Genomic DNA, 12,554 nt, shown 5'->3' on the forward strand with positions numbered 1-12,554 from the left:
CAAGGAATCGTTCCCTTCCTGTTCTTCCTCTTTCTTCCTAGTCTGCCAGTCCCTCGTAGAAAAAAGAAAATAGAAAATCTGTTATAATACTAATTTTATAAAGTAAAATTTTGTATCTTAAGATATATTCAGATAGTAATTTTTACAACAGAAATTCTAAAATAATATAGACATATAGGGACTGTTATGTACATAGGAATTGTTGTACGTGTTTTTCACGTAATAGAATTCATTGACGGTGGCTTCTCCGAAGTACTGTTTGAGTCATGGGCTTGTGCTGTGTTTATCTCGCCCGGCTTTTGCAGTAATTTCCTGACTGGTTTTCATTTTTCCCTCCCTTTCCTTCACTGAGCCAGAGTGATTTTTCTAAAATCGCTCTCTGTTCCTTCAGATTTTTCAGTGGCTTCAAGTATAAACTTCTCTCACCGGATGGAGCTTCTTTTGAGGCCCCCAGAGTGGTCACCACTTTCCGGTTGTTGTCTGTTTCTTGTCTTTCTGCTTTTTGAAGCTGCTCCTTCACAGCCCTCCCCCACCCCCCGCACCCCTTCCCACTTGCCCCCCAACTGCACACGCGCGCTCGGCTTGCGTCCACTCATCCTCGACGGCTTAGCTTCTTGGACATCCCCTTCCCAGAGGACTTCCCTGAAGGTGCTCTTGCCCTTCTTCTCTCCAGTCCGCATACGTATCAGCTGCGGCTCCTGGTTCCTCCCGCAGCGTTCTCTTCTTTGCCCATCGTAGCCATTACCTCCCTGTGATGTGGATGCCTGTTTATTTGGTTTCCTAACCTGCCTGAAAGATTGTAAGAGCCACAAGACAGAGATGGTGCTTTTCTATGCTAAGTGACCAGTACAGTGTTTGCATAATAAGTAGTCATTGAATAATTGTGTCAGTATTAGATGGCTCTAGTATTTTCCAGTTTTTATTTTTCTGAAATGTTCCTTTAGCTTGTTGCATGTTTTTAGTACATAGATTCCATTGATCTGGAGCAGACTACCGAAACTGAGGACCCTGTGAAATTCCACGAAGCTTGGCAGAAACTCTGCAAAGCTGAGTAAGTACCACGCCAGTTAGGAGAACGCCATTGTGATTTTTTCCATGATTCGATTTACCCCAATGACTAATTTTTGTGCATTTTGAAGTGTAGTTTGGAGTACTTGTGGTGATTCTGGATGGTTCTGCTGCATTCACGCTGCATTTACTTTGAAACGTGCCGTGTCAATGTTAGTGGCACGTGCAGTGGAGATGGTTTTATTCTGGGGAGGATGGCGATACTGTATTGGTGGGAAAGTGAGCTGATGCTACTGAAAGATGCAGAGGTGGACCTTACATATACAAAGTTAAAGTGCAAGAATGACAATCCTCCCTCCTCTCTTGGTTTTATTTTCTTTTCCACATCCTTTGATTCTAGGTTTTATTTTGTAAGTAATGAATAAAAATTTTGGGGGTGGCATTGTGTTGTGAGGGTAGCATGGCCCTTGGATTTTTCTCTTGAGCTCTTGCGTTTTTGTTTTTTTAAAAAAATGTATTTATTTATTTATTTTTGGCTGTGTTGGGTCTTTGTTGCTGCGCGTGGGCTTTCTCTAGGTATGGTGAACGGGGGCCACTTTGTTGTCGTGCGTGGGCTTCTCATTGCAGTGGCTTCTCTTGTTGCAGAGCACGGGCTCTGGGCACATGGGCTTCAGCAGTTGTGGCGTATGGGCTTAGTTGCTCTACGGCATGTGGGATCTTCCCGGACCGGGGATCGAACCCGTGTCCCCTGCATTGGCAGGCGGATTCTTAACCACTGCGCCACCAGCGAAGCCCCAGAGGTCTTAACATTTGTATAAAAGTACTTTTAAAAGAACCTTAACCTATTTTTATTCAGATAATTCTTTCAGTGGCATTTTTAATTGAATTGAGCTTCTCAGTCACTATGCTCACGTGCTGCAAAGACCTATCAGAAAATATATATCAAGGTCAGTTGTGAGAAATTGTTGCAACTTCTTTATAACATTGGGAGGATTTCAAGAAGAAAGTTCAGGATGTGAAATCATGTAATCAGTTCTGAAAATAGACTCCAAGCGTATTCTCTAGCGGCTGTGCCAAGTGTCGGATTTGGGATCAATAAGCATGAATGGCTGAAAACAAGAGTTTTACAAATAAAAATAATGTCAAATTTCCCCTCCTCTTGTGTTGCTTGCAGTGGTGTTCTTGTGCCAGGAGGCTTCGGAATCAGAGGAACGTTGGGAAAACTCCAGGCGATTTCTTGGGCACGGTCAAGGAAGATTCCTTTTCTGGGTAAAACTGATGTTTATGAATCCTAACTATGAGTTTTTTAGATTTTTGACACCTAGTAAGGTAACACGTAATAGAGTTTGTTAATGTGAAAAATGTGATCTTGAATTTGAATATTCAGGTGCCAAATAGTTTGCTACAGGGTGTGGAAACTCTATTCTGCAAGCCTTACCTGGTTTGCAGCGTTTTTGTAAATAAAGTTTTATTGGAACACAGCCATACCAGTTGGTTTACATATTGTCTGTGGCTGTTTTTGCGATACAGTAGCAGAGTTTGAGACCCTACAGCCTGCAAGGCCTAAAATCTCTGCTGTCTGGCCCTTGACCAAAAACATTTGTCAGCCCAGGAGAACTTACCACTGTTCTGGTTGTGTAGCAAGAGGCTGGGAGGAACCTCTGTTCATACCTGCCCTTCTCCGATTCCACCTTTCACCACTTCGAGCAAACATCTCAACAGAATGCCACAATGTTATTTCTCATCAGAAAAAAAAAGCTTAAATTGAAATTTATATGCTCCTTCTAGAAAAGATAATACAGAAAGACCGTCCAACGTTACAGGGACAGCTCTGTTAAGATTTAGTAGAGCTGGGTCTTTTCAATGTGTTTGTTCAAATTGCAAAGCATGGCTTCTGGAGCAATGAAACCAGATGAAATGGAACACTGATGGGATAAAGGCAGCCCTGCAGCTGGGGTTTCAGGCGGAAGAGGGAGTGGGGAGAGGCCATGTTTCATGCTGTGCTTGCGTGGGCTGGTGGGTTTATGAACCGAGTGGACCAGCTTTGGTACTCTTTACTTAATAACAGCAGACTGTTCATTTTCCCCCTTGCCTGTTCTTTGATTAGCTTCCTAGATGCTCTCCACTTGGGATCCATTTTCAAAAGAGAAGCCAGGAGTAGTTACCTTGATACCTTGCTTTGTTTTATCCATCTAAGCTCATCTGGGCCACTGTTTTCTTTTGAAGTAATCTTGTTTAGTTTCTGTCTAAATGTGGTTAGCGTTCTTCAGATAATTTTCACTGTGTAGAATAGTTTGCAGCTCTTTAAATTTCTCTTTAACACACTGTCTCTTTATGTCCTAGCCTTATGGAACTTTCTGAAGTGCCCCCAAAGCACTCAGCTGTTTCATGCTTATTGACTTTTGTTCTGGCGTGCCTGGTATATTGATTGCTCTCTCCTTTGAGCCCCTGTGTACCTTCAATATATCTATAAAAGCATCTGGAATGCTCCTTGGCATTTGTTTATTGGAGAGAATCGATGGGCCGCAGTGAATGTGGAGATCGGCGAGGGGCACATCCCTGCGGCAACAGGCCTGGGCCTACGCAGGTCCCCTTTTCTCCTTACTGAGCTCTCTGTTCAGTTCCATTTGGCCTCTCTGTCACGCTCCAGCCTGCGGTGGAGGTACCAGCTCCCCCAGCTGCTGCTGTTTCCCTGCAGTGAGGTTTAGGGCTGTTCTGGGCTCAGCAGCTGGGCACTGACCTCCCGCTCCCCTGCCCGCCTGTAGGTGCTCCTTGGATCCCAGCCTGCTGGCCAGCCGGGGGCTGCCCGCAAGCAGAGCCCGCATTTAAGGCCGTGACTCTACCTTGAGAAGAGGGGGTGTGAGGTCCCAGCCCACGGAGACTCCCTCTTGAATTGAGGTGTTGTTAGACATTCTCTGAAGGAGTTGGGCGCTTTGGGGCAGCCATGCAGCCCACAAGCGTGCCTCGATCTAGAGACACATTTGCAGGGAGGCAGATTTGCCTTTCGGACCTTGCCTTCTCCTTTCCTGCCCTTTTCTGACCTCGCATTTATTCCTCCTCGAGTTTGGGTTGTCCAGTCCTTTCCCTGCCCCTGCCACACATGTTCTGAGGGCAGAGGCTACAGCAGTAAACTTTCTTTTTTGGAGCCTACATTCTAGATGGAGGAGATAGACAGCAAATAAATGAACAGAAAATACGAAGCAGTACAAAATAACGTTCATTTGCTTTATATGTGTCCTTTTTAAAATAGGAGTTTGCCTTGGGATGCAACTGGCAGTGATAGAATTTGCGAGAAACTGCCTTAACTTGAAAGGTAAGTCTGAGATTTTCTAATAACCTCTTAGTAAAAAGCATTCTTATTGCTTGAAGTATTTTTCAGCAGTATTGGTGAGTTGCTGAACTCATTTCTTTATCTTCAGATGCTGATTCCACAGAATTTGAGCCAAATGCCCATGTTCCTGTGGTAAGCGGCTTAACTTTCTGGGTTGGGTCATTGTTTTGGTTCTGGCTCGGCATAAACTCATGAGGGGTTATTATTACTATTTTTTTCATTCTGACATCAGGACATTTTAATTATATATGATTTTTCTTGTTCTTATTACTCTTATTGTTATTAGTTTATATCAAACCACTTTGTTCTCAATTGTCCATCTTGTCGGTTGTGCCTTGAAGGAAGACACAGTCCTAGATTGGCTTCTCTTTGCAATAGTTTTCAAGCTGAATGTTTAGGAATGGGTTGAGTTGACTGTGACGACAGTCGCTCACAGCTGATGTAAACACACGGGCTGTCCTGTCTCTAGACCCATCCCCGTCTGTTCTTCTGCTGCTTCTCATCTTTCACCGATCCCTTTTCCTGTAAAACATTCAGTCCAAGATTTTGGCTGGGAGCGAAGGCCATCGTGCTCTGTCACCTGCTGCTCTGCTAACTTATCCCATGGCATCCCCCTCTCTCCTGCACTTGGGGTTTTATAGTTGGACTATCTGAATGAGTTTTTTAGATGTATCCTGAGATTCCCTACACCTGAGATGTCCGCGTCCTGCAACCTCCTTACCCCTGGAATCTCAATAAAACTGATGAAGAATTTAATTACAAAAATAAACCAAACCTCATTACCGACAACTTCCTATTCATCCCGGGAAGGCTTTTCTGACCTCCTTTGTTTCCTGGCCTCTGCCTTCTGAACCTTGTACCACCTCTATCAGAGTGTACACCTCACCATTGTGATTGGTTTTTTATTAACAGTTTATTGAGATATAATTCACATACCATAAAATTGAGCCATCGAAAGTGTATAATGCAGTGACTTAGCACATTCAAAGATCTCTGCAACTATCACCACCATCAATTTTGGACCATTTTGATTATTCCAAAAAGAAATTCCACACTCTTTAGCTGACATCCGCAAGCCGTCTATCCTTCTAGCTCTAGGCAACCATTAATCTGTTTTCTGTCTCTCTATATTTGCCTATTCTGGCCATTTCATATACAGTTGACCTTTGAATAATGCAGGGGTCAGGGGCTGACCCTCCACGCAGTCAAAAATCTGCCTTTAACTCCTAGTCGCCTCTCCGTATATGCGTTCCTCTGTATATGTGGTTCCGCATCTACGGCTTCAACCAACCATGGACCATGTAGTACTATTTACTATGGAAAGAAAGGCATGTCTAAGTGGACCTGCTCAGTTCAAACCTGGGTTGGTCAACTGTAAATGGAATCATACAATATGTGGCCTTTTGTGACTGGCTTCTTTCATTTAGCATAACATCGTCAAGGTCTGTCTATGTTGTAGCATGTATCAGTACTTTGTTTCTTATCCATTCATCCTTTGATGGACATTTGCTGTTTCTACTTTTTGGCTACTATGAATAATGCTGCTATGAATATTTGTGTACAAGTTTTTGTATGGACATATGTTTTTGTTTCACTTGGGTCTATACCTAGGAGTGGAATTGTGGGTCATATGGTGACTGTATGTTTAATTTTTTGAGGAACTGCCAGACTGTTTTCCAAAGTGGCTGCAGCATTTTACATTGCCACCAGCAGTGTGTGAGGGTTCCAATTTCTGCATATCCTCAACACTTGTCTTTTTGATTACAGTTGACTCTTGAACAACATGGATTTGAACTGCATGGGTCCACATATACGTTGTTGTTGTTGTTTTCAATAAATCATACTACAGTACTACCTGATCCATGTAGGTTGAATTCACGGGTATGGGACTGCAGATACAGAGGGCCAAGTGTAAAGTTATATTCGAATTTTTGACTACTTGGGGGTCAGTGCCCCTAAGCCCTGCATTGTTCAAGGGTCAACCGTGTAGCGATTCTAGTGTGTGTGAAGTTGTGGCTCACTGTGGCTTTGCTTCACATTTCCTTGATGTCTGAGGATGTCGAACATCTTCTCGTATGCGTATTGGCCACTTGTATATCGTCTTTGGAGAACTGTCTATTCAGATCCTTTGCCCACTTTTAATTTGGGTTATTTGTCATTTTATTATTAAGTTGTAAGGGTTTTTTATATAATCTATATACGAGTTCCTTATTAGATATATAATTTGTACTGTTGACATGTGGAGCCAGATGACTGTCGTGTTCATTGTAGGATGTTCAGCAGCATCCTTGGCCTCTACCCACTAGATGTCAGTAGTACACTTCTCCCAAACCCCAGTTGTGACACTAAAAATACCTCCAGACATTGCCGAACATCCGCTAGGGACACAGGTGGAATAGCCCCCGTTGAGAAGCACTGATTCAGAGAAATCTAGTTCTGTTCTCTCCCCTGCAGCATAGTCCCTTCCTTCCCTATGGCAACCATTAATTCATTTTTTTAAATGGGTTATCTTTCCATTTTTAAAATATAAGTAAACCTGTATGTCTGCTTGTAACCCCCTCCCCTTCTTAGATAAATGACAGCATACTCTGCCCATTCTTTCTGCCTTGCTTTTTTCACTTAACTCTGTATGCTGGAGTAGAGATCACTCCGTGGAAGGATATAGAGATATTCTTCACTCATTTTTTTAAAAAATAAATTTATTTATTTATTTTTGGCTGCATTGGGTCTTTGTTGCTGCACGTGGGCTTCCTCTCGTTGCGGTGAGCGGGGACTACTCTTGGTTGCGGTGCGCGGGCTTCTCATTGCAGTGGCTTCTCTTGTTGCAGAGCATGGGCTCTAGGCGTGCGGGCTTCAGTAGTTGTGGCCCGTGGGCTCAGTAGTTGTGGCTCACAGGCTCTAGAGCGCAGGCTCAGTAGTTAGGGTGCACGGGCTTAGTTACACTGTGGCATGTGGGATCTTCCTGGACCAGGGCTCGAACCCCATGTCCCCTGCATTGGCAGGCGGATTCTTAACCACTGCATCACCAGGGAAGTCCACTTCACTCATTTTTATAGCTTGCAATTCAGACTATAATGAATTGTAATTTCCCAGCCAGATGACACTTTTAAGTCTTATGCTCAGAAGACTTAATACAAGTGAAGAGTTCCTTACAAGGCTTTAACAGAAACATATGTCCTGACTAATGGCTGAAATGGCTGTGCCAGGCGAATCTTGGGTTTTCTTTTACAGAATACTTTGGGATAGGAAGTGATTTTACCAGTAGGTGCCACTGTTAGATAGCTTTGGCAAGGTTAATTCCTTGATGACTATACTTTACTCTTTGTGTGTGTGTTTGCATATTTTTAAGACATTTATACACAGGATAAAAAAGTTAAGCCCTACAGAAAAGGTATAAAACTGCCTCTCATGTGCCCCTACCTTACCTCAGTTCCCTTACCCAGAGGTGACTACGTTCATCCATTTCTTTTGTTATTCTTCCAAAGATTGTGTGTGTACAAATGCCTACCTACAAACATATATGGACATATGTTCCCTTAAAAAAATACATATGCTACCATGCTTGAGACATCGTTCCCCTTGCTTTTTTTTTTTAAATAAATTTATTTTATTTATTTATTTATTTATTTTTGGCTACGTTGGGTCTTTGTTGCTGCGTGCGGGCATTCTCTAGTTGCGGTGAGCAGGGACTACTTTTCGTTGTGGTGTGTGGGCTTCTCATTGCGGTGGCTTCTCTTGTTGCAGAGCACAGGCTCTAGGCGTGCAGGCTCAGTAGTTGTGGCTCACGGGCTCTAGAGCGCAGACTCAGTAGTTGTGGCGCACGGGCTTCGTTGCTCCTCGGCATGGGGGATCTTCCCGGACCGGGGCTCGAACCCGTGTCCCCTGCATTAGCAGGTGGATTCTTAACCACTGCGCCACCAGGGAAGTCCCCTCCTTGCTTTTTGTACTCATCACTCCACATCAGTGCACAGAGATCTTCTACGTGCTTGCCTTGCTCTACACATCATTCTTTATTTAAACAGTCTCATATTGATGAATATTTAGGTTGTGTCCATTATTTGCTGCTTTAAATCGTTGCTGCAAATTAGTATGTGTACATATGTTCTCGTAGCGACACATACACACTTCTATGGGATGAATTCCTAGAAGGGGAATTGCGAAGTCAGAGGAATTGTGCGTTTTACATTTTGATAGTTTCTATACTCATAAGTGAGATGAGAACAATAAAACCTAATTGCTACTGAACTTCTTTATGTCCTGCACTCAGTTTGTTGGAGAAAAATCGCCTTAAGAGCCACCATTTATGAGGATGGGGAGAAGTCTTATTGAAGGAGAAGACTAAGGTGATAGAATCACCAGGGAGCAGACACCAGGAAGCCTGGGGAATCCCTTAAACTTGAGCAAATAACCATGACTTACAGTGGGTAATGGCCATTCTGGCCCTTCTCGCTAAAAAAGTAAATAGCTTTGGAAACCGGGAGCCTCCTGAAGGGTATATTTGCAGCTAAAATCTGTTTCATGGGTGTGGGGGAGAAAAATAATTTCCCTCTACTCTTCTAGATTCTTGGCCGAGGCCCCCTGTAATAAAGGAATAGCAAGGGAAAAACAAACAGAAGCTTAATAACATGGATACCTCCTGTATACCCAGGAGTATACAGAGTTTCTGAGTAACTCCCAGAAATGGCCCAAGCCACCATCTTAAGTACCGTCTCCAGCTACAGAGAAGAAAAGAGGATGTTGGGGGTGGAGGTATTTATGGGAGGTTTTCAAGGCAAAGCACAGTAAACAAGGGTGAGTTTGTTATGCGGATTTAAGTCCCCGCCTTCTCCATTGAGAAGAGTTGCTAGAGATTTAGAGTCACCCTTCTCTTCCTGGTACAGAGAGGGAGACACCCTTACAAATGGAGGTTTCCCTTATAAATGCAAATGTCTCTAACAATAGGGTAACTTCTGTTCTGTTTTAGAGCTTCTCCTATATCTCCTGTTTCTTAAAAATAATCAGCCCAGGATAATCTTTATGCCAAAGAGGTATATTTTGTGTGTGGGGGGCAAATTCTGCTCCCCTTCGTGGGCCATCGTGACCCTCCTTTGGCATGCATGATTAGTCTTATGGTTGCTTATTAAATCAGTAGAGATACTGGCATACAGCACAGATATCTAAGAGGGGGCGTCTCTTGTGCACGTAAAAGGAGAAATAGTTTTTTTCCTAAGAGTGAAGGTAGAGTCTTTCTGAGCCTGGAAGTACCAGGAGAGAGTGAGTAAAATTTTATTGTGCCATTTCTCTGCTTGATCCACAAGGTGCAATAGAAGGCTCTGGAACTTTGCAGAATATTTAGGTTCTACAGCAAGTCTGACTTTCTGGCCTGCTTTAAAGCAGCTTCACCCACCTTCTAGATGATGTGTACCAGGAACGCCGCTGTAGCTGACTTGTATTCTGACTCTGTATCAATCACATGGCAGCTGCTGACACCCTTGACTTTGAATTTGGCTTCAGATCTCTCCAGTTCATGTGGAGGATAGCTCATGGCATTGTAGAGTTTATATTTAGAATGTTTTTGGCTTTTGAGATATATATAGGAAGAATGATCTCAATCTGATGTTTAGGTATGTGGATATGCATAATTTTTAGCATTTCTTTTCTGTTTACTGAAAAGAGTAACTTAAAAATATGAATTTACGTTAGATATGGAAACAGAATCTGAAAACAGAATCCATGTTCCACATTCAAACACATCTACACAGACTGGTGTCAACTAAAAAAATAATACAGGAGGCTGCAAATAGGAAAAGAGTTTATTTGGAATCTTAAGAATTGCAATTTGGGGGAATTCCCTGCCAGTGGTTAGAACTCCGCTTCCACTGCCGGGCGGGGGAGCCCGGGTTTGATCCCTGGTCGGGGAACTAAGATCCCACAAGCCCCGCTGCATGGCCAAAAAAAATCTGGGTAACCCTAGAAGAGTGTTCTGAGGAAGAGAGAGTCAGGACTTATAAAGACAGAAAGCCAAGAGGTTGTTAAAAGTTGCCTGGTAGGAATTGTGATGGACTGTGATGCGAGTCAGAGAATACTTGCCCTGAGGAATCATGAGTTGTTTTAGGGTAGGGGTCCAGTAAGTATCTTGAGTTTCTGGCCGGTGTTCTGAAGCCGAATCTGGCCTCTGTACCCCGAAACCAAATTAAATTTCAGAGACAGAGTTTTAGGTGAAGTAGAAAAGAATAGCTTTATTGCTTTGCCAGGCAAAGCAGTGGACTAATGCCCTCGAAACTGTGTCCCGACCGGGAGGGGGTAGTGAGGAGTTTTACAGTAATGGTTCAAAGAGGGCGTGATCAGCTCGTGGACGTTCTTCTGATTGGTTGGTGGTGAAGTTGGAACCTTCTGGTTCCAACTGGTCTGGGGTCTACCTGCTTGTAGGCAGCATGCAGTTAACTTCTTCCACCTGGTGGGGGCTTCAGTATCTGCTGAACAGCTCAAAGATATTGTTATGTGTGTCCCTTGAGGGGAACCAGGACCCTGCCCCAAGGCGGCACTGTTGTTTCTCTTGACTGTTCCTCCCTTGTCTCCGCATCCCCTCCCTTCCCTAATTAACACCGACCTGCTGGAACTCAGGGAAGGTCAGGGGGCCTGAATGAAGCCTATTGCCTGTAATCAAGAAATGGGGGACATGGAAGGGCTTTTGTGCTCAGGAGCCTCACAGGGTCCTGCTTGATATCAGTTCTGATGACTTCATTGGGTCAAAAGGTCAGATTCCATCCAGGCTGACACGTGCCTAAGTCATACTTCCTTAGTGGCCTCCTGGCTCCATTTTAGAGAGTTCTCTTAGCAATACTGAGTCCATTTGGATTTTTCCTTTCACATATGTACACTTGGATGGTGCTATTGGTAAGGAAGAGTGAGAAATGTGAAGCATTTTAAGCAGATGCAAACGGAGATTTGAGATTGTGGCATTTGATATTTCAGTTTTGGTTATTTATCATAGATGTGACTTCTTTTACCGCCCCCCCTTTTTTTTTTTTTTGCGGTACACGGGCCTCTCACTGCTGTGGCCTCTCCTGTTGCGGAGCACAGGCTCCGGACGCGCAGGCTCAGTGGCCATGGCTCACGGGCCCAGCTGCTCCGCAGTATGTGGGATCTTCCCGGACTGGGGCACGAACCCGTGTCCCCTGCGTCGGCAGGCAGACTCTCAACCACTGCGCCACCAGGGAAGCCCCTACCCCTTTTTGATCCAAGAATTTTCAAAGTCAAAATTAATTTTACATCTGACAGTGGATTTGTGATAGTCACATATAATTAAAAATGCATTCAGGTGAAGGGTAATTTGTGTTAGATACTAAGTATAATTAATGCATAACATTTTCCTACCTTTAGTTGAAGCCCTGTTAAATTAAATATTTTCTACTTTCATTTATTTTTCAACAATTTCATATGGAAGGCAAATTAAGAGGGTTAAAAAACCCAGACAGCCACTTACAGTAACCTTCCAGGCAACTTTTATAAATTTGAAGACTGTTTTAATTTAGAACATTGTAGTAAGCATCTCCCAACTAACAAAATGATCTTAAAGAAGTCATTTGGAGCTTAGTTTGGGCTAAAGAACTTTTTTCTCATAAAAGCAGTGGTGAGGAAGATAGCTGTACCGTGTGTAAAGTAGCTTTCTATGGACCAGTCTGGGAGCCTAATAGTCACTTAATCCTGTCTCTGTGGGGACCATAGGTTCAGAGCTGATATCAGGCTGTTACTGGAGTCTACTTTTTAAAAGGAGTCAGCACAGCTGGGAGTAAGCCCCCATTAGTGAATCAATAAGGGTAGCCCATAATTTTAACAATAACTGAATGACTAAATGAGTACTTCAAAGCTAATGTATTTGAAAGCTTTTATACATTTAGCTCAATGAGAAATGCCTTAGGAATAGGTATTTCAACAACTTCAAAGATTTTCTTTTTTTTTTTTTGCAGTAGAAATAGCTGGATTCTAGTGGAAAGAGATTATTAAGAAAAAACTCACTGTGCATTTGGCACTCGTCCACTTAAGTGCAGTCCTAACTGTAGCGTATAACAGATGAGCAGCTGCCACAACCCTGCTTGCATGCAGTTTAGTTGGAGACACAAGACACAGACGCCTGAGACGTACAACCAAATGTGTGGCAGTATGTGAGTACGCCCTCAGTAATGCTACCAGCTCTGACAACCAGGACTTCTGCCATGAGAGAATGTTCTGGATC

General features: G+C 43.4%; 1 protein-coding gene across 3 annotated transcripts in view; it reads left to right on the plus strand.

Moving 5' to 3' along the window:
• The window catches only part of CTPS2 (CTP synthase 2), a 110,124-nt gene that overhangs the window by 33,118 nt on the left and 64,452 nt on the right, over positions 1-12,554 (plus strand). For all 3 annotated transcript variants that reach the window (XM_060002780.1, XM_060002779.1, XM_060002778.1), the window contains 4 exons: positions 963-1,051; positions 2,183-2,277; positions 4,259-4,321; positions 4,428-4,471. In XM_060002780.1, coding sequence (XP_059858763.1) covers positions 963-1,051; positions 2,183-2,277; positions 4,259-4,321; positions 4,428-4,471 — 291 coding nt within the window. The remainder of the gene's footprint in view (positions 1-962; positions 1,052-2,182; positions 2,278-4,258; positions 4,322-4,427; positions 4,472-12,554) is intronic.

The sequence above is a fragment of the Delphinus delphis genome, chromosome X (genome assembly GCF_949987515.2).
Source record: "Delphinus delphis chromosome X, mDelDel1.2, whole genome shotgun sequence".
Lineage (NCBI taxonomy): Eukaryota > Metazoa > Chordata > Mammalia > Artiodactyla > Delphinidae > Delphinus > Delphinus delphis.